This window comes from Plutella xylostella, chromosome 29 (genome assembly GCF_932276165.1).
Source record: "Plutella xylostella chromosome 29, ilPluXylo3.1, whole genome shotgun sequence".
NCBI classification, from domain to species: Eukaryota; Metazoa; Arthropoda; class Insecta; order Lepidoptera; family Plutellidae; genus Plutella; species Plutella xylostella.
In genome coordinates, this window is record NC_064009.1 from 9,153,636 (window position 1) to 9,180,365 (window position 26,730).

A 26,730-nucleotide genomic window follows, 5' to 3' on the forward strand; every position below is an offset into this window, starting at 1 on the left:
CACATCTATAATACATTTGAAACCACCAACCAGAGAGGCGAGTAATGGTCCACACTAGACCATATAAAAGTGTCTAATTTTGTGAGACAAGTGCAAGAATATGCCCAATAAATGGCTTAACTATACATAATATATGTATTAAGTATAGGTAGTAAATATTCTAAAAAAAATTAAAGTCTTATTTTCTTGTTGGGTGTTTCTTGGTACTTTGGACAAGGTTGGTTAGCCCCATTAAAACAAATATTTCATCACAATATTTTTTATTTCTCTGATAGTACATTTAATTCTTTGGTATTCTATTTCTACTCATACAACGATAACTTGTAAAAGTTTTCAATTCTTGATTATGTTTGTTCATGTCCAAAAATATACCTAGGTACTTAGTCCAACTTGTACAAATATCTAAGAATAATTTAACATTTGGATCCAAAATATGGCTAGCAAAATTATGCTATAGTTAAAATCCAAGTTGTATTTCTAAAGAAACTTACATATTTTTACTGAACAATTTTCACATGGCAAGAACGACTTTTATTTTATCTTAGACACATATAAATAATTAGGTACTCCTATTACACATACATGAAGGAATTAAGTAAAACTAAAATAAAGAAATACTTACAAATTCAAGCACCTTGAAGTATTACAAAAGCATAATTATTTTAGTAGTACCAACCATATGGGATAGTTCTTTAAATTTGGTTAGATGGCACCACTGCCTTAGTTACCCTTTTGTTATTTGCAGGTGGTTATAAATATTTAGGTAATGCCCAAAATGATATATTAAGCAGCATACAAAATTTTTACAAACAAAATTTTAACAAAAACACTGAATGTAGGTACCTAATTGAAAAATCAACAACATGGCACTGAGAGACTAACATACACTATAATTAATAAATAACATAATTGAAGTCAACATTTAAAATAATAATTAAATAACCAATAAAAAATAATATTTGGCTTCCACCTAATATCCATTAACATAAGAATAATAATACAGGTTAATAATAATTTATTCTAATTATAGGTACTTCAATACCATATTTTAAGGTACATGTGCAATATTTTAGTTCACAAAGACACACTTTTTTATATCTATGAAAGCGAGAATAGGTTGCTACGTAGCTAGCTACCTATACTGTATGCTGGATTTCGTCTTAATAAAAAAGGTACTTACAGGCTAATATCTAAATAAGTTAGTCCTTTAGCAATTAAACAAACACATATTTTTTCCTATTAGAATAGTTAAATATTTAGATATGTGTATCGGTTTTGAGATGCAAACAGTTATATATTCAATTGCTATACAGCCCTGAAAGTACCTGAAATTAAATTTAGCAGTCATACTTATAATTTCCTTAGCAAAACATGTGAACTCAGACATTGCACTGTAGAACATTATGTATGTATCTCTGCTCTACATTAAAATATAAGCAAGAATTAACTATTAATTATACTAGAATTATATCCTATGATAAATACTCACATTCATTGTACATAGCACACAACACATACCTACTGATTAAATAATTATTCTCTAATCCAACTAGGTAGGTATTTATCAATTAGAATACAATATTATTACAAATATCGATCTTTGGACTAATCATCACTTAGCAGTGAATGGCAAGCTAAACTTAATAACTAAATACATGATCTAATAATATAACCCTTCTACAATTTTTATACGAACAGTACAATTTTTTGGTTGAATTTACTATACTAATGAAATTTGTTTCAATTTGTTTTAGTATCATTCGAATATTTGCTTATATTATTCTTTGGCCATATAATAATGATCAACAGTAGTAACCTACATGAAATACCATCTACCAAATGTAAATAAGGTAGGTAAGTAAATCATAAAATGTGATGTATCGATTCGTCACCATCAGAACTAAGGTCACCTAAATGACTCGGCAGAATAAAGACAACAATTACAACATTGAAATGAAGCATTCAATGATTACCATATAACTGATACGCTTAACATCTGCTGATATTATGTAACACACGAAAATCTGTCTTAAATACATAGACAATGGTTTGAAAATCCATCCAAACGGTATTTCGATTTTGATCGCGTATTTCACAGAAGAATGGATACATAAAGGTATTCAAGGATAATTCGGAGTTTCCTTTTAAATGTTTTAAAACATGTCCTTAACTAAATACTTGTAAGTATGTACCTATTTAAACTTTGATGTAGAGTGCTTCTAATTTATTAGTTTAGAAAATATTCATAAATTCTTAACTTGCATTAAGAGAACCTACCTCATGAAATAAAAGCACTGTATCTTGAAAAGCCATAGCGAACAAAACCTATAAAATTGCATATGCATTGTTTACGATCGATGGTAGGAATGTCAAATGTGCAATTATAAAAAACAACATCGAGTCGAGACACTGGTTCCATAATATTTACCTGGAGGAAAGGCGCGAGTGTATGTAAGCATGTACACAGAAGGAATTTACTCAAAAACTACTGAACATCAGACATCACTACTTTATCCCTCAGTGCAACAGGCAAGTTTTTATCCCGAAATTCCCACGGGGAACTCTTTAAATATGAATGCGATTCGAAGCTTTCGCATATTATTTTAGTTATACATATGGGCATTTAGCATGGCATTTGGTTTAAGAAGCGATCGTGCGTAGGTTCACTGCACGTGCCCCCACAGGAAGTGGGGTCACGTTACCGACTACCGAGTACCGAGGTACTTCGAGATACTTGAAGGGCCACTTCAACTACACGAATTCCTACTAAGTGGAAGTTACTTTGTCTCATGTGTATATGTATGACTGTATCAGTTTTGGAAACATTTCACATAATTACAGATTTAATCATTCATAGAAATACTTTTTTGTGCGAAAAGCGGGTGGCTCGCTTGCGTGTCCCCACTGACTACCCCTTCGAGGATTACATATTATTATTATGTATGGCCGATAAACACTAGTACGTAGCTACAGGCAAAATATCTACCACATGTGGTACCTACGTTTATTCGAAATGTCGGAGTAGCCCTAAATACCATCGATTTACTACATGGCAGCTGCATAATTGCTTTTGAAATGGCTCTATGCACTAAACGGCTTCAGGAAAACCATTCGACTGACCTTACCCATAAAGTACCTACGACACAAAGCACGTTAAACATTTAACGGCCGTTTGAATTATCGACTCATTGTAAATAGCCAACCTCTAAGCTTACTCATTTCTTTTTCTCGTCAGTAAGAAGGACCAACAGTTCTTCCGTGGACTTGTTCTCTTGTCGGAACTTGGCCATCTGGTCTTCAGGCACGGTTCCGTTCAGTAGCAGCTGGATGTTGGTCTTCAGTCGCTCGACGGTGGACAACGACTGGTCCACGCAAGGAGTCTGCCCCATCGCCTTCAGCGAATCGTCAAGGAGGTCGTCTATCAGACGCTTGTTGAAACCTGCGCGGGAAAAAGATATTCAAACTTTTTGCTGAATGAAGTGTGGTTTGCTGAGGCTATTTACGCGCTGGCAACTTAAGACTAAAGAGTTTCGTAACCTCCACCAGACATATCCGTAATCCGCAACCTCCTTCTCCAACCCGCGACCACCCCCGACCCTTATAATAAGTCCGTCACCACCAACACCGATATGAAAATAAAATGGGGAATGAACTCACTCAGTATCCCACAACATTTACCGTACACATGTCCCGTCGATATTCTCGCCGCTCGCTGGTACATCGCTGCGTTTACTCGCTAAAAATAAAGTCGATTTCGATGAGGCGGCGCCGGCCCGCAATGGACTGCGCCAAATGTACATTCAGTCGCCCGCTATACGTCACATAAGCACACAACACACAAATGGAATTCGGTACATTGAAATCAAAAGTTATCAACAGAGAGTGCTTTATCGAATGAAATAAGTATTATGAAATCATTGCACTCATGATAGTGTATGTTATTGTTGACTCAGACATGAGTGTTTAAAACCAATGAATGCGTGGACGCCCGTTGATGTCTTTTATATGACAGAATGGGTTCGAGTGTGAAGTTCGAAAATAAAATTTTACTTTTTTCCTTCTAATTCAGTAATGGTCTGACAAACTAACTATGGAACTCCACGGCACACACACAGGAAGCGTAATGTCCACACGAAAAATCGAAAAGGTGCATTCTATGATGTGTGGTGTTTCAAACTTTTAAAACAAGTACATGTCATGTGCAGAGAAACCTGACCCCCCTCTTATAATAAAAATGCTTCTGAGAGGGGTCAGACTTCTCTGCCTTATACCCTATAGAGATAAAATAGCTACGCACCGAGACACTTGAGCTTGTCCTTGGAGGCGATCATGGTGAGGAGCAGCGCGAGAAGGAAGCGCATGCGCGGCAGCGGCATGGCGGCGGCGTCGGGCGGCGACGGCGGCGGCGCGCACGCCTTCTCGTGCTCCTCCAGCTCCGACTTCAGCTTGAAGAACTGCCGGCAGCGCTCGCACTTGTACGTCATCGCTTTGCCGTGGATCTTCATCATGTGCGCCTTCATGTGCGGTAACTGCGAGAACGCCATCGGACACATCGGGCACGAGAACGGCTTCTCGCCCGTGTGCCGCCGGTGGTGCAGCATCATCGCGTTGGAGTGGGTAAACGGGCGGCGGCATATACGGCATGGGTACGGCCGTGCGCCGGTATGAGACCGGCGATGCACTGTGAGTTGTGTCGACTGCGTGAACCGCTGCCCGCAGTCGGGACACTCGTGCGGCCGCTTGTTGTCGTGCGTGCGCAGGTGCTCCGTGAGGTGGCCCTTCAGCCGCTTCCGGCAGATCGGGCACTGTATCGTCTGGCCACCGTGGCAGATCTCCACGTGTCGGCGCATGGAGTTCGGCCGTAGAAACTCTTTGCCGCAGTACTGGCAGACGAACTCCTTAATGTTGAGGTGGCTCTTAACGTGGAGAGAGAGACGTGAGCGGCAGTCGTAACTCATGCTGCAGATGGAGCACTGGAAGCGCCCCGACACCAGGTGCTGCTTCTCGTGCTGCACCAGCAGCAGGTGGTGAGAGAAGCGCTTGTCACACACCACGCAGCGGAACGAGTTCTCATTCTTCACGTGACTCGTCAAGTGGAGCAGCAGGTTCTCCTTCAGTAGGAAGGGCTTGTCACACTGGTTGCACATGAACTTCTGTGGGTACTTGTCCACGTGGCGCCGGGTCTGGTGCACCTGCAGGTTGCAGCGCTGCCGGAACCGCTTGCTGCAGTGCATGCAGCCGTACGGCTTGATGTCCATATGCATGTAGATGTGTCTGCGCAGGGATGACTTGTTGGTGAATGTTTTCTGGCAGTAGTCACACTGGTACAGAGACAAGCGCAGCACAACTCCGTTGCTCAGAGTCACTTGTTTTAGTTTGGATATTTTTTTTGAAGAGTCATCGTGAAGTTTTTTACTAATGTTAGTAATTTTTTTGGCCTTCTTTGGTTTTGTGTTTTGTTTGCCTTTCTTTTGTTTTTCTTTTTTAGGGCTGCTTCCGGGAGAGCTTTCACTTTCACTTTTGTTTTGATCAGATATGCCTCCCGTATTGTTATTGTCAATACTTTGGTCTGATGATGATGAGGGATGGCTCTTCTTTTTCTTGGGACTTGTATTATCTTTTTCTGACTTTGAAGGTGTATCATTTCCTTTAAATTTATCACTCTCAATGCTTATGTAAGAGGAAGTGGAGTTGAGTTTTTTTCTCTTTGAATTAACTTCAGTTATCATTAACTCACTCATTAATAGCTTATCCATCAGCCGTAGATGGTCTCTGTTTGTTGCCTTTAGTTTTCCTGACTTTGATACTAGTTGCTCTTTTACAATACCCAGCTGACTTTTATCAATTTTCCCATCCTTAACGCCAGGGAGTGGTTTTACAAAATTCTGTTTTAATTTCTTTCCATTTTGCAAAAATATTGACACTTTTTCATCCACAGTGAGAACTTTAGGGGATTCTTTCTTCTTAGTTACAATCATTGCTTCAGGACCTGTATCTTTACAGGGCATGTTTACCTTAGGAGCAACTGAAATCACTTTTTGTTTTTTAGGTCTTCCTCGGGTCCCTGTTTTTTTTTCCGGAGATGATTTTAGTCTACTTTTTACATTAGCCATGATGTGCGACAGGAAGAGTGTGTGCTCTGAACTATGCTCTAGTCTAGTTGTTGAGGCTGGGGGCTTGCACCATTAATAAGCTTGAGTAGGCTGCTGTGGCCTGCACTGCTCCTTGGTATTATAGAATAAGCGATAGACTACGCACCACCACCGCGAAGAATTGTTAGTGTTAGTAATTTACGTTGTAGAGCCGTGATGTTTATAGAAGGTGAGATATTTCGACTTTCGGCAGCACTACACTGATATCATTACGATACTTACATGCAATGCTAGTGAACAACGTTAGCGTTTCAATAATCACCTCTAACACTACGGAGACGTGCACAACGACCGTGTTGTGAGATAACAAAGTTATTTACACAAACGATACTCCACTAATGTGTGAAGGACATCAAGCCTTTTGTCTTACTAGAATGGGAGCATCTTCAGGGTTACCTGTCGGTATGCATGAATAAGTATTAGACTGAAACTAATCCATTGTTCACGAATAGTCTCACCGATACACATTATAGCCTTTACACGCCACTTTTGTTTAAAATATTAAATAACAAAAATAGAGTCCAACCCACCCCACTAATCACAAGTGACCGAATGAAACTGAAACGAATGAATGAAAGCGAACGTCTAATCGATTGAATGAATGCACATGACAAGTCCAAAGGATAAATAAACTTTTTCACACCTTTTTTTCACTATTTGCATTTGACTTCCGTATCCGTTACACAAAAATAGCCTATCTACAATCTAGGTTTTGTATTAATAATATTTTATTATAAAAATATATCACTACTGCATCCTAATAGAATCGAAACTGAGTTAAGATATCGGTGTAGGCCAGTATATTTTTTGTATCTAAGTAACTACCTACGCTAATATAAAATGTGTTATCGTGTTGTGTGTTGCTTGGTTCTACCTTTTTTGGCATAAGTTTTTTTTGCCTAATCTCGTATTGCATAGTAACGTTTGGTTAAAGTCTCGTTACGCCGAAAATCGTATGGCATAAATCTCTTTTAGTAAAAAGTTATTTCGCATAATCTTGTTTAGCCTAATAATGGTATGGCCAAATCTTGAATAGCCTAATAATGCTATGGCATAGGTTTATACAAAGTAATAATATTCGTTTGGCTTTAACTTTGACGGAGCGTCTCCCTACACATAGCGCAAACTGGTGCCTTGTATTGTTTCCGCTGTTTGGAAAACGCTCCGCTCCGCTACGCTGCGCTCCGCTTTGGTTTTGATGAACATGTGCACCTAACACGCTCCTCCTCGCTTTGCTCGTCGTCGCACCTATTTTTAGGTTTCGATCTCATGGGGTTTGTAATAATTATACTGGTCGTTAACTTTCGATTTTTTGATCATACAATATCGTGATTTTCGGGATGTAGGAGAAAAATACCACAATTTGTACATTTACTACATACTTAATATATTATTTATTAAGATAACATTAGGAGAAACAAGATTATACATAGGTATAGACGAACATAAATTTGAGCAAACGAAACTTAGGTGTTTAAAGATTGTGCCTAAAGAGTTTTAGACGAAACGAGCCTTATGCCACATAAGTCTTGGCAAAGTGATGGTTCGGCCAAAAAAGTTTAGACCATACGAGTTATGCGAAATGAGTTTTGGTCAATAAAGATTATGCCAGATGAGCGGAACCCGTGTTGCTTCAATACTGATATAAAATGTGGCGCAGTTGCGTAACAATAAAATCTAACTATAGGTACCTACCTACACACTACATGCTGTCTGCATCGAAGTCATTATGTGGCGTGTATATTTATACCTACCCAAGTAGTTAAATAGGTATTTAGGTACTTATATACAAGTATGTATAAGTAATCATTATTTATTAGGTCTGTTTTGTGTACGTAGAGGTAGTTAATCTAAACGTACATATTTAGGTAAGTAAACATACTCGTAATAATATTATCTGTGTAGGTGAATACATATGCAACACATTCCTTCATTTATTTATTTAAAAGGTCCAAGTTCGATTCCACGGCCTGTAGCTATAAATTTATAGAGATGAGTAGTAATATAGATACTTAATTATGTAAATAAACATAAAAAATAATATATGGATTGTAACTATACTTATACACCAAAATGGTAGGTTATGTACACGCATAAATAAGTACTTATCTATTCGAGGAGATACTTATAATAAATGTAGGATTTTTCCACAAAAACGAGTGAATCGCATGTGATTCACGTCTCACTAGCCTTAATCGAGCATTTGTAATTAAAACTAAATTCTGTTTAATCAGATTTAATTAAACTTAAGAGGAAAAATCATTTTATAGAGGAGAACTTACTTGTAATTTACGCGCGTTGATGTCTTTTATATCAGAGTGCAGTTTTCCTTATAAAAGACTTCAACGTCAAGTTCTATGAGTAAGTATGTATCATCTTGCAATTAATTATTTAAACTAAAGGATTGGCTGATGGAATCTATAATTATGTTGGGAAGCATTATTTTATAAGTCCATTTCAATAGTATCCTAATATTTTATCGTTTTACTACTTACTTATTTTATTGCTATGGGTGGGATGGGCAACGTACGTTGAATGTTAAGGTGATATACAAAATATATAAAAAAGCAGGGCTTTTAAGTACTTTTGATACGCATACTGAAATGCAGTGCTGTGATTCAGTTGAAGTAAGTAGTAGAATATTTAAGACCTAGGTACTCACAGATCTTAAAGTTCATTGTTAGGTACATAGATTTACACGAGTTTGAAAGTAATTCTAAATTAATTATGTATACTTACTTATATTGTAACCATAGATATAGATATAACTAGTGACTAGCCAGGCGCGGATCCACCCATATGGGCAAGATGGGCATGCCCATCACCTAAATGACTTGCCATATCACACCACGGGATTTAATAATAATAATTTCGTTATTTTATCACTTTCGTATGGCTGTTTTTTATAATTATATTAGTGGTGAAGATTTTGGGTTATGCTAAATTATTTTTTTCCACCTCAAAAGCCCTCCGGATAGCTTTTTAAGAATCCGAAACACAAAAATTTTCGGCCATGATGCCAAGAGTCTGAGGTCCGGCTTACAACTAAATTTATTTTTTAATTATATACAAGGAGACTATTAGTATATTATATTATGATCTCAATTTGGTTTTTAATTTAAAAAAACCGGAAGATTTTGATCAAATTTTATAATGTTTTCGGCGATTCTTCAGGGACCGAATTTTCGACGGCGTTAAGTATATTTCATAACTAATTAAGATAACGACACGATATTTTTTTTTCAATACAGTTTAGCTTTAGTTATCTCTACCTGTAACAAATTATATTTTTTCTACTGAAAAAAATTCGGTAGTCGTATCACATTTCCCTTTTGATTTATTAACATACCTAAATTATGCCTAAATTATAATTTTATCAAAGGACAAAGAGATCCTTTCACATTTTTTTTTATAAATAAATTAAGGAGTGTCCGGCATAAACTCATAAAGTACTGATTCATAAATGTAACATGTTGATGACCATACTTCTTGGTCTTGTAGTGGCAATGGAAGTCTGGCTGTCCGCTCGCTGAAAGCCAACCAACGGACCAGCCAGTAGATTCAGGTGCTCCTGGTATGCCTACATCCAGGTGAAACGAAGATATAATCTAATCTTTTTCATACAGTCACGGTTCAGGTACCATTCTGATTAATATTTGTCCTTTAAAAAAATTCTTAGTACGTTCTCTAGTAGTTCTCCTTAAATATGAGTTTCATGTACTTAATGCTCTTGGGTTTCAAAATTCAAAATATTCAGATTTGAATTATTAAACAATGATTGATCCAGAGGGCTTTTGAGGAGGAAAAATTGCATTTAGCATAACCAACAAACAAAAAAAATCTGGCCAAGAGCGTGTCGGACACGCACATGAAAGGGTTCTGTAGCCATAAGATGGGCCGACCGCTTGACACAAAAAAACATACATGTAGGAATTAAATAAGATGTTAGTATTTAATCCACATTTATTTACACGGGTAAAAATAAAATCAAAGAAATATCCACATCGTCTTTACGTCTTTCACTCTCCTCATGTAAGTACTCTATGCTTCTCTGTTATTCGTCGTCATGGATACTTCATCTTGCGTTCTGTTCCACTCCCACACTCGGCCATCCTGCTTACAAGCTGCCCTCAGCATGTGCATTTAAAAACAACTTAAACGATATTAACACCTTAACTAATAATAATAAACAAATACGGCATTACAACTTAAAACACACACATTCGTCATCATTCGTTCATCATCACTTTTATCTTTCTTTCCCCCAATATCACTTCCTTTCTTTTCTTCTTTCTTGTCTTCTTGCGTTTCATCTTCTTTTCCTTCTTTCTTTTCATCTTTTTTATCTCGTGTATCGCTTCTCTTCTTATCTTTCTTCTCATATGTGTCACTCGCCTTCTTACCCTTTTTCGCCTCGTTCCCACTTGATTTCTTAACTTTAACATCATCCTCGTTATATCTCTCGTTATCTTCACGTCATCGTCGTTTTTTACAATCCGTATCTGGGAATACACATCGTCTCCAATTAGGTTATCGTCACTTCCGTTATCAATAAACTTACTTACAGATTTTTCGCAGATGTCCATCCGTTTCTCGCTTACATTCTGTAAATCTTGTTTGTTTACAACGTCTTGACAGTTGCTCTTTGACATTGACACTTTTTGACTTTCACTCAGTTCTTCTCAATGACAAAAGAATAAAGAGAGGACCTGGCATAAAAATCGGTATTGAAAAATATATCGTCGTCTCTTTTTAACTTATTACTGTTATCGTACGTAAAAAAGGACAACAGTAGTTTTGTCTTTGCCTAAAATTACAACATTGCGACCGGTCGCCATGTTGATTGACATCCAAACACAAGGTACTTCAGCTGTCAAACAATTTGTTTGTTTACATTTACATTTTTCAAGAAAACCGCCGCCATTTTAATTGACACCAAAGTTTAGGTAAGCGCATTTTTTTCGTGGATATGCCATGTCCTCTCTTTATTCCTTTGTCATTGGTTCTTCTTCGCATGATTCGTATCTATGGCTGTCATTTTCTTCATGCTCATCGTCTGTGGCCGCCTTGTCTATCCTGATTGACATTACCGACATCTTTTGATTTCCATTTCCGCTGCTCTCTCGTGAGTCCATCATGAAGTCCGTCGTAGCGCTGCCATCGCCTGTTTCCACCGTGAACACCGTTCGTCTTGAATCCGTATTTAAGATGTCTATGCCGTCCGTAGCACTTTCATTGGCTGTCGATGTTGATGCCTGGCCTTGAACATGTCCTCCTTCAGGGCATGCGGTTGAGATATGCCCAAATTCGTTACATCGAAAACACTTCGCACCTCTTTGCTTTTTCGGACAGTCCACTGAGACATGGTTGGAATCTCCACAGCTATAGCATCGTTTACTTCTGTGCGCCGTCGATGCGCCCATAGTCGTATAACACTGACTCTCGCCCTTCGTCTTTTCCTTCACAATTCCATAAATTCTTAGTTGCTCCTTCAACTCTGAATAGGTTGTGGCACTGTGTAACATCACTTTGTTTGGCTCATGGTCCACTATACCGTCCACTATATATTTGATGGTAACATAATCATCCATCTTCCCTCGTTTACCCAACTCTTTCATAATATAAAAATATTCCAAGCAACTTTCATCAGGCTTCTTCTTTCTGCTGCTCATCATCTCGTTAATGGTCTTAGAGTCTACAGCATCTGGGAACTCCTCTGTGATCGCCGTCTTCAGCGCCTCCCACGTCTTAAAGGGTCTTTCCGATCGCAGCCAGAGTGCTGCCGTACCCGTCAGTGACCTCCGTCCTACGATCAGCCGCTGCAACTCTGTCCACCCGAAGATCTCGGCGTTGTCGTCGACTTCTTGCGCCCACCGTGCTGCTGAGTCAGTCTGGTCCTGCCCACTGAATTTGCGTACCAGTTCCTCCGTGTAATCAGCGGTTTTGATGTTCCACCTCTCTCCGCGCCTTCCTCCGTCGTCATCGTCCTGGGCATCTTCCTGTCGTCTTTTCGTCTTAAGTTGGTAGATGCTCAGACCCGAAATCGTCGTTGAAGCGAAGAAAAATTTTATTGAAATTTTTTCGCTGTCATTCATGTTATTTCAAAAATGGCCCCTTGCCGCTTGCCGTTCTGTCTTCTTCATCGTCTTTTGTGCGCCGTCATCGCCGATATTTCTTATATTTATTCATCCCGGACGAGCCCCCAATTTGTAGGAATTAAATAAGATGTTAGTATTTAATCCACATTTACTTACACGGGTAAAAATAAAATCAAAGAAATATCGACACGTCTTTTCGTCTTTACGTCTTTCACTCTCCTCATGTACTCTATGCTTCTCTGTTATTCGTCGTCATGGATACTTCATCTTGCGTTCTGTTCCACTCCCACATACATTAACATTACCATTTAGTTAGGGCAACTGCACGTCATACGTCGGTCGAGTTGTATAAAAATAACTATGTACTTAGGTATGATATAGAGTCCGCTATAGTTAAGATTGAAAGTACTTACTTGGAGGTGTTGGAGGTATACAACACTTTTTTTTTCAGAATTATTGTAAGTAATAGTATTTCAAAAGTTAAGGGGGGGGGGACGCTTTAAATTTAACTTTACTTTGTATTAATATATCTCGAGACTGGGGGGTTTGATCCACATGGTTTCAGGGCAATTTTTGTTGTATTTAAAGACAAATTTTTGACGATACCCCACACGAAGGGGTAAGTCGTTTATTTTTTTGAATTTACTTTTCGCCACCTTTTTTAACTTGCCCATCACCTATTTTGAGGTCTGGATCCGCGCCTGTGACTAGCAGTGTAGAGTATTGAGCGTAGGCAGGTACCATTCCTATCTATCTAGGTACTTTAAGTTCTAAGTAGGTTTTCCTCTTCTGCACGTTATGCTTAGGTAGCATAACGGTAGGCACCTAGGTAGGTAGCTGCATTTGAAATAAAGAATTCTAAATAACAATCAATTAACGTTAATCCATCGCTTCTTTGAGGTATGCAGAGTTTCAGGCCTACATACAGAGCAACCAGGCATGGCTAACTGTCCTTAACTGCTCATAAATCGAGTGAAACTTCAGCAACTATACGTCCGTTTGTCATAAAAAAAGAGATCGATTCATAATTTTCACTATTCACGTATGAAACGCGTTATTATATGGAGCCAGTCAGTCCGGCCTCGCTGCCAGGCGCTGGATGTTGCACTTTCCCCATTGTGCGTCGAACAATGGCGTGGCTTGCACCACTTCCAACAGACCTGTTAGACTCAGAGCTTTGCACAATACCAGCTGTACTATCCACGATACAATGATATTGTGCCGTTGGGGTTCCTATCCTTTGCTAGGTCCTTTGTTCGGGTAAATGCTTCCTCAACAGTTTTATTGGTAATCGTTTGTTGGCCAGTTTTCCACTGAAGCTGATGTGCCGAGGTAAGTAGGAACTAGTTAGGTATAGGTACCCTATTGTGCCGTATATTTGAGAACCGAAAAAAACCCTTATTGAAAGCGTAAGTACTTAGGTATAAATTTTGTGATTTTAGCGACTAAGTTACGAAAGAGTACCAACAAAAAAATGTTTTATGGACCATGCGAAATTGAAACTGGAAAACAAATCTTAAATAATCCCATAATTAAAGGTCACACAAACAATGGGTCATAAAGACCCAAATATGAAAACGCCACGCAATGTTGAAATTGCGTTATTTTATTAAATTAATGATAACCCAAATTAGTTTCACGGGAATTTCATAAGCTACCAACAACACAATGGCCATACCTACCTATCTACTACTTACTGAAGCGCGGGTATTCAGTTCTCGTCACATTTTTACTTCACACTTAAAACTTGAAGAAACTAGGACCCTTAGGACACACTACTATACGAGGAGCATATACTATACAATATCAACGACAAACATCTAAACATTAAAAATGTACCGACTGGCTTATTAGGTTCGTTAAAAGTTACTATATAGGGTAGGTTTCTATAACTACCTATATCTAACCTAACCTACACAAGTTGTAGTGCATCTTGTTAACTATATCGTACACATTTTTATGTTACCTAAGTTTTAGATACGTGGTAGATAAGATTATAAATGTGTATCAAAGTATAATAATCTAGATAACAATGCTCAGACATAAGTAGGGCTCTCTCTACCACGATGTCTACAAACCGAGTTCATTAAACTACATCACGACAGTATTTTAAACGGTGCAACCTTATTTTCCTTTTAATAACGTCACAGTCTAGTTGCTGATATCTAGAAGATGTCGCGTAGATAAAAGGTATGGCACAAAAATGTCGCAGTGAGAATGATAGATTGTAAGATTACCGGATTTGATTGGATAATAAATTGTAAACGCGAAAGTTTGTAAGTAACAAAGACAATTTTTAGGTGAAGCAATATTTATGAAATTTTGTAGGTATATGGAGAACTGACGATAGCGATGTTAGCAGGAAAGCTAGTTAACTATAAATAAGTAAGTAATGTATGAAGTCTAGTGTTGATTATCCTGTATTTCAGTGGCCAGCTTGATGATTAGACTCAAGATTGAAGACTGTTAACTGACCAAACCCTCGCTTTACATAATAATAGCCCATACATTCATTAAATACAATTCTGAAATTCGCTATAGCTGTTACCAAATCTATAGTTACATTATTTATTTGTTGATCACAAATTTGATAGAAGTCACGGTCACAAAGTTCATCCAACGCTCTAGTAAACCACGCAGCAACCGCCCCCGCCACCACCGCACCTGCAGATCCAATCCACTACGCACCGACAAAACAAAATGAAACAATCTTGCAGAAATACCTATCTGCAATCTTAGATTGACTCGAGCGGGGATTATTTTCCGCAGACTGCACTTATTCTTATTGTCTGCTTTTGCCTCTAGTTTATTCCATGTTTCGGACTCGCGGTGAGAGGAAGCCATTTTGACTTCTTCAGCCATTTGGCGGCAAATTAAATTTGACAGTTAACTTTTTAAAAGACGCGGGAAGCGGTGGCCGATCGGTACTTTCGGCTTACGGTGTAGTTTTTAATGTCTAACTTTTCTGGTGGAAATGGTGAGATTTTGGTGGATGTTTATATTTTTTGCGAAGACGGCGTCGGCTAGTGACAATGCACTCCCGGATCCGGAAGCTGGAAAAGGTGCGTTAAATATAAACTATATACAAGTGTACCCTGTCTCTATGTATATTGTGTAAATATGCTGGTAGATGAGATGGCTTGCCAGCCGTAGTTGGAACCTATAAATGGCTTGAATATTAGCAAGCACAGAGAAGCACTCACTTTCCCAGTAAAACTATTGAAGAACATCAGGTTTTTCGCCTATCGACAATATCATAATATGCACCTGAAAATACCTATTTTATAAAGTTTTACACCAACTTGAATTATTAGCAGGCACATTTATAAAATCTTACCGTGTGCAGTGTGCACTAACAGTGCGGCGAATAGATGACAGCAAAATCCAATGTTTAAAAAATCTTCCCACACTTTCCATTGAATATTACCACACAATATAACAGCATTTTTATGTTATGTAAACAGGGCATAATAAAACAAATGACTAAAACTAAAAGTTATGTAGTAGAAGACAGATACCTATACTTAAGTATGTATATTAGGTACTTACGAATATATTTTTAATTTCAATGAAGAAAGAAATAGTTGTTGAGTTTCCGTAATTAAAATTACACGAATTGTGTGTTCTATTATCTTTTACTTTGATCTTTGCTAGTGCTATTAAACTCACGACTATTTTCACGGTTTCCGAGCCTCTAACAATGGAAGTGAAAATAAATGCATGCCATAGAAAATGGGTGCATTACCTACCTCACAACTTTCAATTTTGTCTGATAAATCGTTTTTTTTTTGTTGTAAATATCATAATATCAATATGTTGACCCTTGCGTACTTACATCTATTTACAGTCCTACATATCAGTGGCGAAGGGTTCATTACTTTGTAGAGGAAGTTGGTATAAAAATATAAACATAATTACTTAAGTTTATTTAAGTAGCCTTTGCTACATATGTACTTAGACATATTATATGTACCTACCTACCGGATGATGATAATTAAGGTTCAGTTAGTGCCAAAACTTTTACATTCTTATTATGCGAGTATAAATTCAAACTTTTTGGCCTCAAAAAGCCAACAAAACATAACTGGCCCCATTAATTTCCAGAGTCCCGTTTCCTGCCCCTATTCGAGAAGCGCTACGACCGCCCGCTCGGGCCGGGGGGTCTACCACCGCTGACCTCGGCCCCCGTGGCGGGAGAGAGATGCTCGTCGCGGTTAGAGAGCGCCCTGGACCAGATGCAGCGACGGAAGAGGAACCAGCCCAAGAATCTGGATACACCTCTGGTAAGGATATCAATATGGCCCGTGGACCAACAGAAGTTGGCCATGCATGAGCTTTCTCCATATGTGGAAATGTGGAGGGTAATGCCGTAATGTACACGCACAGCTTATTAGGGTGGTTGGGGTGGAACTAGCAGTATAGAAAGTAGGTACACCGTAATAAATGAAAATCTCATTTTCTAATCGATGAAAACGGAAAACTAAAATTTCATCTTCATTAGTAGATAGGTATAAGTAACTATATCAAGAGCGGAGCTTTTATACATTTTATAGGAACTTGATATAAACTAGCTTGCAACTAGCACGTTTATGGAGATCTTACAATAGACGACAGACATTCAAAGGACGGATATAGGCAATTAAGTTGAACTCAAAAGCTGCTCAACCGTATCGAACACACCGCATCACTAATTTAGAGGGACCTATTAGAAGACATTAAAAAGCTCTGCGCTACAAATGTTTACCGTTTCTTATCTTTTCAGAGTCAGACCTTCGACCTCAACGGCTACAGTCTCCATCATCAGATGAGGAGTGCTCCGGTGGACATGTATGTCACGAGAATGAGGGTTCGTCTTCCGCAGAATAGCAACTGGGTTCGCGTACAGAAGTGTTACTTCGATCCCCGTAATATCTCTTTAGACACGATGCTTATGTTCAACGACCTCACTATTAGCGGAAACGTGGATTTATTCGACGCCAGCGAACTAGACCGAGGGGCACCCCCGAACAGATTACGGCGGAATTACAACCCTCCGCCATACGACCACGACTATCCCAGGGATTATCCGAGAAACCGTGGCAGCGGTTGCAACATGATACTCCGGCTTCGCAAAGCCGGCATCGGCTTTCACACGAGGCCTCTCAACCAGCAACCCGGGAAGTTCAACGTCAAAACTGATTCGGAATTCTTCGAACCAGGTTTCATCAGCGTCTACGCTTACGGCTGTGAGAGATACATCAACAGGAACTCCAATTGGAATAAGGACAACCAGCCACTGCGGAGGAGAAAGAGGTCCGATGAGTTCTCTTTTGATCCTCATTTGTCGCAGCCATACGAGGAATTGGATGGCAGAGCTTCAGACAACTGGGACATAGTTTATGAGCCGAGAAGCAGTAGACTGAACTACGAGAGAAGCAAGCTTTTCCGACCGGAAGACGATTTGGACGACGTCGAGGATATTTCAAGGGAGATGGAGGATATCTTCACGAAGGGAATACGGACTCTCCTGACGACCTACATGAAGAAGGAGCTTCAACCAGCTATCAAGGACACCTTGATGAGGAATATGGGCTATGTGATATCTTACGGTTAAACTTGTCAGCGTTTTTTTGGACTTTTCTACTTTTTGTTATTAGTGGCATTATAATAATTAATTATTTTTATAATTATGTATAAGTTTGGATAGACCCAATTCCTGACTACCTATATACAATACTCATTTATTTTAAGGTTTCATATCTACGTTTCCACATAGTTACCTGTTATGGTATACAAAACTTATGTAAAAGAGATAAATAATTCTTACTTTTATATTTTCATTAAAAAGTTATGTAGTTATACTCTGTCCATTATACACTGCCGGGCAATGAAAAAGTTCCACTCGGGAAATGTCGACACCAAAAAATCCATTTTTTTTCAAACAATTAATTTAAAAAAGGACAAAATATTACCGTTTTTAGTTGGTAATATCCTGATGCTTTGTTAAATGTACTTCAATGTTTCAGAAGAAGTCATTAAGCTAGCTTTTTCCATTTAGGAGTAATTTGGTAATTTTCTCAGTGGAACCTTTTCATTGCCCGTGAGTGTATTATTGGTTTTTAGACATTCGAAATCCCATACATATTTGACGACTGCAAGGAAAACCAACTTTACTTACCAGACATAAGGAAACGTCAAAAATACAATAACATAGTGGAAGCTCTATAAGTTCCTACTTGCTAATTTTTATCTATAATTTTATAAAAGTGCAATAAATAAATACTTTTAAAGTCTTCTTAAAATTATATTTATTGATGACATAATTATTTAAATAAATAAAAAGCAAGCTTAAATAAATATAGTGTTACAATGGCATTTGTTATCACAGGTTTGGGCAAACAAGTAATTACTACTCAAGTGAACTCAGTAAACTGTACTCAACAACATGGTAGGAACATTATGTATTGTTTTGTAGAGAACAGTAGTAATGACTGCTATTTAAACAAAGATACTGACATTAAAATGTATGTCTTCTGATTCTATTAAGATAACAGTGAAAGTAAAGTCAACAATGATTCAGATCTTATCACATTCATTACAAAATACATCAAGTATAAAATTGCAGGATTACATAAGTGATGTTCAATCTATTACATATAAATGAATTACTTTTTTTGATTCTACAGAACATGCACTCACATTTAATGCAAGTACATACTTAATTGATATAAATTTCTACTAATATTAGCTAAGTCAGAAAGTCTCATCTACCAACTCTCATTAGGAAATGTTTGATTTCATCATAAACAGCAAAATGTAATGCTGAGACATAGATAGCTTTACACATACTGGGGCCATACCCTTTATAGAGTGCTAAAAACCCTTCATTATTGATAGTCAACTTCACACAATGCAGAACACCACTGCAATACATCTGCTTGCCAAAGCCACTTCGGTGCTCTTGGAATCCCTGGATTTGCAGTCTTTTTTTCACTAAATCAAAAGGGTAAATAGCAGTCTTTGACACAAAACCTGCTATTGATCCTGATATTAAATTTGCTACTAGAGTTGACTCCACCGTAGAGGAAAGAGTAGTGGGCCTTTGAAAGAATGCTACTTTGGTGAGTATATTATCAGTAAACAGTTTATAAATAGCAAACTGTATACCTGAATGGGGCGCTATTTGTGCCAGTGTTGGCAGCAGTCCCTTGAACAGAGATCTTGCACCCTCAGTCTTGATCATAGTGGCCAGTGCATGTGAAAACCCTTTGTAAGCTTTCTTAGTCTTCTGCTCGGCGATCAGTCTCGTCCTCACAGTGTCGAAGGGAAATGACACAACCGTGGCAACAGTCGCTGCTATTGCTCCACTTGAAAAGTTTATAGCATGTCTGTGAGATTGTGAAAACTCAGCGTCCACTCGCTGGCAAGTATTAACTATCTTTTCGAAGGTGGAGAACTGTACAATGCCGTATGTGACTGAGAGTAGTTGCGCGGGAACGTGACCGCTCCATAGAGTTGTGACGCCTTCCTCCCTCACGATGGCTGTTAGAGCTTGGAATATGGAGGCGTACTTGGAGCCCTGTTTAATAGGCTCGAGCTGCAGCTGGAACCGTATCTTGAGCACGTCCAGCGGCTGGGCCACGGCCCGAGTGAACGCGCCAGCTGCCCCGCCGGCAAAAGCACTTTGAAACGTCGATATTTTGTTTTCTGCGTGCACATTTTGAATTATATGATTCATTTTAATTTAAGGACACTTTACTTGTAATGGTTTAATTTAATATCAAACGCATTTCATCTCTTTTCTTATTTTTTTGGGTAACCAAAATAGTACAACAACTAGGGTTCGAACGATACTTTCGATACCGAGTAAGTATCGATACTTTCGTTCGCGATACCCGATACTGAGTACTCGATACTTTTGAGCCGATACTTTTTCGGTATCGATACCCTCGTCTCGATACAAAAATCGCTGGTATCGAGTACTTTGTCGTCACATTATAATATGATAGGCCTTCATAAAAGATCTTAAAACAAAATCAATCCGTTAAAACCTCAGATTCTTGCATTTTTTTTGTGTTTATTTCCTATTATCACCAAAACTTTTTTTTAAATGCAATGGAAAAGTAGATTTTAATGCTGGTGAAGGTACAAAACTTAACAATTTCGCAAGTACTCGATACTGAGTAGTATCGATACTTTTGGACCGACACTTTTTTGGTATCGATACCCTCGTCTCGATACCACATGAGTACTCGGTATCGATACCGGACGCCGATACTTCGAACCCTAACAACAACAGTAGATGTCAGGACTTCAGGACAATGACAGATTTTGACATTTTCATTGACAGATTCAATGTTGAATGAAAGAAATTGATGAGTGAATGAAAGTCTGTTCCGACTGATGCAAAGTATATTTATTTTCAAAATTGGACTAACCGAATATTGAATATTTTTCCATAAAAATAATAATAAAAAGACTATGAAATTTGCATTTTGCACATCTAGGTATAAATTTTAAACTCGTAGCATGACATCGATAGAAATATTAAAGTAATCTTTGCACAAGAGATTACTTTTACTGTAATCGGAATAGGAAAGTGCATCAAAACAAAATGTCAGATTAGAATAGAACAGCATCAATCAGCTGTTTGTTTTTCTCCGTTTCTTCTAGTTTTTTCTCGCATTGTGAGACAACGTTATTAATTCATTTCAATTTCGTTTACTTTCAAATCGTGAGCTTCTATAACAAATATCAGGATGTCCTCAGCCGCCTTGGAAAATCTGGAAACGCAGCTTGAAATGTTCATCGAAAATGTCAGGCAAATCCGAATTATTGTTAGTGATTTCCAGCCACAGGGGCAAAGTGTTTTAAATCAGAAAATGTAAGTGTTAATTATTAATTACTAACTCGCCGCTGACTAATAGTGATGAAAAAACGGGAGGGGTTTAGAATCTAAGCACAGGATATTGGGGTTGTTGATGATGGAACTGCACTAAAGTATTTTCTCAAAATACTACTTGTAATTTAATTTCTATCTTCTACTCTTGGTTGCAGTCAATCTTTGGTAACTGGGCTTCAGGAAGTGGACAAGCTGAAGTCTCAAGTTGGCGACATACATGTGCCTACAGAGGTATTTGAGTAAGTATCTTCTCTCTATTTGTATGTATTATTAAATCCCAGTAAATCCTATAAACCAATGCCTATCTATAAAACACTTGCACTAACACTGTATAAAACTGATAGTGTTCAAAGTGTACCTATCTACTATGCATCTGTTCTTCTAGATTCGATCAACACTTTCATGCTACATAATATTATTTATTCCAGCTACATAGACCAGGGTCGGAACCCGCAGCTGTACACCAAGGACTGCATCGACAAGGCCCTCGCCAAGAATGAGGAGGTGAAGGGAAAGATCGACTCCTACAAGAGATTCAAGAGCAATCTCCTCTCGGAACTGTCCAAGACTTTCCCCAATGAAATAGCCAAGTACAAGGCTATCCGAGGTGGTGAATGAATATGTAGGATAAGGTTTAGATGTTAAGGTTTGATATTCTGTAAGACAGTTTTTGGAAATGATTATTTAAACATACTAGTTTAAGCAAAACTGATGATTTTTAAGCTCAAATTATTATGTTCTTTTACAAGGAATACAGTTTGGTTTTTTATTTACTTATAAATAAATCGGAAAATAATAATTCAGCTTGTATTTTTCTTGAATTGCTTGGTGGTAGAATGATTAAAATAAGGTGTAATTTAAGCAATAGTTTAATAAGCTAATTGCATATTTAAATAGCACAAAGTAAGCTGACCAAAATTTGATTAAAACAAAAGCCTAATAAATTGAGACAAAAATTGAAAACAATTAGAAAGCAAAAAATAAATTACTAAAAATAGAAAAAAAGAATTGCTTTCATGGTAAAAAGCAAATTCTATTGAAACATCCTAGAGTTATAGAAGAGAATAGAAAAATTAGAACAATAAAATTAAATAGAACAGTAGGAATGTACCAAAAATCATAATTAAATTGAAAATATTGATTAAAATTACATTGAATATCAGTCTTGGCTGTACCAAAAATCAAATTAGCTATTTCATTAATAAATTAATTTTAAAAAGTCTATTTTATAAAATCCATCTTGTAAAAAGTATTTAAAAATCAACAGATCCCAAGTGATTGTTCTGAGGATAAGCATTGTTGCGTAGGAGACATAATTTAAAAAACTAAGCAGTAATCTGAACGACCGGGGTGTTTTCCCTTGGCCGCTCAGGGTCTAGGTGTTGTTCGACCATTTCATAGTTATCCGACAAGTTGTCTTCTTGGTCCTGCATGTCTTCAGAGTCTGCCGTGTCTGTGGACTCGGGGTCGCGAGGGGCGGAGGGGGCATTCAGGGCGTCCCGCAGACTGGTCTGGCATTCACTCCACATGTTGCTGAATGCCTAGAAAAGAAATTATTAGCAGTTAGTGTTAATAAATAACTGGTCAATTCAAGTCATTCCAAGATTGATTTATTAGGCTAGGAGAGCTGGCACAAGGATAAAAATCCAACTACCCATCACAGACTATACCATTATCATTATAGCTAAATATTCGACTCACTGCTGGAGAAAAGCCAACAAGAATCGCATGGAGTAGGCACCTACCAACAATCTCTGTCACCCAATAACGACAAACCTCACACGCTTCGTTTGACTGTGCATCTCCACTCACCACCACCCCAACCTTCTTCAGCAGAACCATAGACTACATACCCTTTTAACCGGCTCCACCAGCTGATTCTTACTGGTCACATAGACGTAGTTCCAGTGGTCGAAGGACAGGTCGTTGCCCCAGTCCAGTGTGCCGGCCATCAGCACCTCGTCGTCCACCAGGCAGTACTTCTGCTGCATGCGGTACTCGCTCACTTTCCATTTGATCTCGGCTCCTGGAATTTAGATTTTTTTGATAAGTCAGAGGGGGATAGTAAATAGGTAGGTACACATTCTTTATCTACAGCATACAGAAGTACCAGCATGATCTACCAACAATATTTCCTGTGTAAGTACTTACGTAGTTATAGTAGAAATATCTCTTAAGTACATCAGTCAAATGGCGTGTTAAACACTTTTAAACCTGGTGTAAACCATCAGTTTAGTTATACAGCTGACGAATGCTTCGCAGAGTGTTATTAACGAACCTTAACCATCATAACAATGTTATGAATAGGTATACTTACCTACTTATTATTTACAGGTTGTAAGCTAAATGAAACTAGACTACGGTCTACGTTTCTACCTCTGCAATATTGATGCATGATCTATTATAGCTGAGCTGAGATCTATAACCTTACGATAAAAGCTCTAGAATGGGATGCATATTCTGATTCTTCCCTAGTCAGAAACCAATAGTTAAATACTTACCAGCGTCTGATAGTTCTTTCAAGAAACTGGCAGTAGAAGCATTGTAGCCAGCTCCGTCAATGATGATACGGACTTTGATGTTCTTCCTCTGAATGAGTTCGACAAGCCTCGCCTGGATGGCAGGGTTGTGAATACTAGGCATGCACACATTTACACTGCGTTTCGCTGCCTCAATAAAACTTATCAGCTTGTCGAAAAAGTTGAACACATTGAACTGCAACTTGCAGAATATCATCACTTCATTGATCTCAGTCTTACGGCTCTTGTAATAGTAAGCAGCGGCTGACACTACACACGTTAAAGCCACTGCGGCCGCAGAGGACACAAGGCGCGAGCTAAATCTCATGTTAAGTGATTTCAAACATATAGGGAACTGCATTTGTGCTACAATATGACCGATCTTGAAATTTTATACTTCGAAATAAAATTCAGAGGCCATTTAGCACATTGTCTTGTTACAGGAGACAAGTTTTCTCAAACTACCCGCCGATCGACAGATGTACGTTCCATATGCACATCAATTTTAATTTATTTGATGTTTATTTTTGTATGTAATGAAACGTAAATTATAGTAAGAAAAAAACTGGAAAGCGCGGGAACCATTGAAAATACCAGGCGGGATTTTCGAAAAATTTATTAATAATATTAATTAAAACTACTACAAATACGTAAATTACTAATAAAAACCAATAAAAAGTTTGTTACATACACAATAAATTAAAAAATAGCAATGGGGAAGGTGAGAACAAGAAAAAAAAGGAAGAAGGATGATGAGGGTGAAAAGTCCGACGTCGATACGACGTCCTCCGAATCAGACGTCGAAGTTTTGGATATTTCAAAACCTTACTTAGTTACAGATTACAAGAGGCGTTACCCAGAGGATTCCGGAGCTGCAGAATTTGTAGTTTTCGTAGAGTCGTCTAATGCGGAGATGCCCATCGGAACCAGAGACCTTATGTCCATATCGAGTTGCATTAAACGATTCAATAAAGGGGTAAAATACTTAAGATCGATGAACAAATTTAAAATTGCAATTTATTTTGAAAAGGCCAGCCTTGCAAATGCCTTTCTGAATAACTCCACGTTTCTAAAGGATTATCAATTTAAGGCTAACATTCCAGCACAAAGCACAGAAATTACTGGTATTATTAAAAATGTGCCTACCAACCTGACTAACAAAAAAATCTTCACCATGCTGTCTAGTTACAAGAAGATCATATCTGTAAGGAGATTTACAAAGAGGACAAAGATTGACAACAATTTTATTCTACAGCCCCTGCAGACTGTAGCCATCACCTTCGCGACGTCAGTACTTCCAGACTACGTCGACTTGGACGGATGGCGGCATGATATTACAGCGTATGTTCCTCCAGTCAAGCAATGTTTCCGTTGTCTCAGGTATGGCCATTTAGCAAAGTTTTGTAAGAACTCGGAACGCTGCTCCATCTGTAAAGAAGAGCACTCTTTCAAAGTATGCACAACACCTATTGAAAAGGCAAAATGCTTCCACTGCGATGGCAATCATGTCAGTATCTCAGCACAGTGTCCAATCAAACAAAAAAAAATCCAGGAAAACAGACAGAAAGTTAAGCCACCATCATTTGCTGACATATTCAATAATGAAAGTTTCCCCCCTCTAGGTCCAAAGAAGCCTCTTGATCTTCTGTCTTTATTGAAAAGTAACGACAAGGCACTAAACCTTTTAGTGCAAAGCATCATAAAAATGATAACATTAAATAAGACCCAAGATACCCCAATATCTTCTAAAAATGTGTTAGAAGTATTGAATGATATTTGCAACCCCAGTGAAACAAAAAATATTAGTTCCAATTCACAAACAAATTAAAGATTGTACAGTGGAATGCTCAAAGTTTGCTATGTAATCGACATATTTTTACAAAATTTTTGTATGATAATAATATTGATATAGCTTTAGTTTGCGAAACATGGCTTAAGCCTACACAACGCTTAAATATTAAAGGATACTCAATAGAACGCAATGATTGTGGTAATAAACATAATGGTGTTGCCATAGTCATTCGCAGTAGTATAAAATATAATAGATTAAATACATATTATGATGACTCACTCCAAAATATAACAATTAAAATAATATATAATAATAGCTCTCTCACCTTAGTTAGTATGTACATACCAACAAATTGCACGCCATCTTTAAAAAAAAATAAGTTAGTAAATTTAATTGATTCCTTACCTAAACCATGTTTTGTATTAGGCGATTTTAATGCTCATCACACCATTTGGGGCTGTCAATCCGTCAGTGCTCGTGGAAGAGATGTCCTGGACTCTATAAATGATTGCAATTTAGTTTTATTAAATGACACTTCACCAACCACAGTAGGAACAAATATCTGGAGACCAAATGGTTTAGATTTGACAATAGTTAGTCCTTCTATAGCTCTTAATTGTAACTGGACAGTTCATGATGATCCCCTGGGAAGTTATCATCTACCCACAATAACAGATATTCTATATAATACAGTTAGCGATCCATCTTTAAACAACTTTACTTCTCAAGATTGCATAAAAGAAGTAAAAAGACCAAACTTACGTCTAATAAATTGGGCAAATTACTCAAAGCTAGCCAATAATTTAATTAAAGAATTTAATGTTAATTGTTCCGATCCTTTACAGTCGTACTATGACTTCTGTACCATTTTAAATAAAGTGGTAGATCTGTCTATGTTTAGAATTAAATCCCATAATGTAAATAATAATAGTAAGCCAGCAGGAAACCATCCTAAATATCGATATTCTCCTCTTCCATGGTGGAATGAAAAGTGCGCTAATGCTGTGCAAAAAAGTAAAGAAGCATTTATTGCATTCAAACAGGATCCTAGTGAATCAAATTATATTAATTTTAAAAAGTTTCAGGCTGAGAAAAAACTAATTATTAAGTTAGAGAGAACAGATAGTTGGAATAAATATTGTTCAGACTTAAATAGATCAACTCCTATTTCAAAGATCTGGCAATCTATGCGTAAATTTAATAAATCTTACAGTAAAAATACCAAACTCCATAACAATAGTGAATCATCTTGGATTAATAACTTCTTAAGAAAATATACACCTGATTT

At 37.7% G+C, this 26,730-nt stretch overlaps 5 protein-coding genes across 8 annotated transcripts; 2 read left to right on the forward strand and 3 right to left on the reverse strand.

Moving 5' to 3' along the window:
- Positions 1 to 243: 243 nt before the first annotated feature.
- LOC105391731 (zinc finger protein 34) lies at positions 244 to 7,005 on the reverse strand. Of its 4 annotated transcripts, none has more exons than XM_011563271.3 (3): positions 6,549 to 7,005; positions 4,298 to 6,025; positions 244 to 3,439 (listed from the first exon to the last, which is right to left on the reverse strand). In XM_011563271.3, the coding sequence occupies exons 2-3, from the start codon at positions 6,006 to 6,008 to the stop codon at positions 3,216 to 3,218; spliced, it is 1,935 nt and encodes a 644-aa protein (XP_011561573.3). In that variant the 5' UTR covers positions 6,009 to 6,025; positions 6,549 to 7,005; the 3' UTR covers positions 244 to 3,215. The 4 variants fall into 4 exon arrangements, with proteins under 4 accessions (XP_011561573.3, XP_037972974.2, XP_011561572.3 ...); XM_038117046.2 differs by having other exon boundaries at positions 6,415 to 7,005; XM_011563270.3 differs by having other exon boundaries at positions 6,375 to 7,005.
- Positions 7,006 to 14,878: 7,873 nt separating this feature from the next.
- Positions 14,879 to 17,879, forward strand: LOC105391732. The gene is made up of 3 exons (XM_011563272.3): positions 14,879 to 15,312; positions 16,355 to 16,533; positions 17,013 to 17,879. Exons 1-3 carry the CDS (start codon positions 15,225 to 15,227, stop codon positions 17,841 to 17,843), a joined length of 1,098 nt encoding a protein of 365 aa, XP_011561574.3. The 5' UTR covers positions 14,879 to 15,224; the 3' UTR covers positions 17,844 to 17,879.
- Positions 17,880 to 18,520: 641 nt separating this feature from the next.
- On the reverse strand, positions 18,521 to 20,060 carry LOC105391733 (mitochondrial thiamine pyrophosphate carrier). The gene has a single exon (XM_038120263.2). It carries the CDS (start codon positions 19,965 to 19,967, stop codon positions 18,993 to 18,995), a length of 975 nt encoding a protein of 324 aa, XP_037976191.2. The 5' UTR covers positions 19,968 to 20,060; the 3' UTR covers positions 18,521 to 18,992.
- A 789-nt stretch (positions 20,061 to 20,849) lies between these two features.
- On the forward strand, positions 20,850 to 21,934 carry LOC105391734 (mediator of RNA polymerase II transcription subunit 10). The gene is made up of 3 exons (XM_011563274.3): positions 20,850 to 21,113; positions 21,287 to 21,370; positions 21,560 to 21,934. Exons 1-3 carry the CDS (start codon positions 20,989 to 20,991, stop codon positions 21,747 to 21,749), a joined length of 399 nt encoding a protein of 132 aa, XP_011561576.1. The 5' UTR covers positions 20,850 to 20,988; the 3' UTR covers positions 21,750 to 21,934.
- Positions 21,935 to 22,456: 522 nt separating this feature from the next.
- LOC105382162 lies at positions 22,457 to 24,183 on the reverse strand. Its single transcript, XM_011552002.3, has 3 exons — positions 23,633 to 24,183; positions 22,985 to 23,157; positions 22,457 to 22,672 (listed from the first exon to the last, which is right to left on the reverse strand). Exons 1-3 carry the CDS (start codon positions 24,009 to 24,011, stop codon positions 22,457 to 22,459), a joined length of 768 nt encoding a protein of 255 aa, XP_011550304.3. The 5' UTR covers positions 24,012 to 24,183.
- Between the last annotated feature and the right edge of the window lie 2,547 nt (positions 24,184 to 26,730).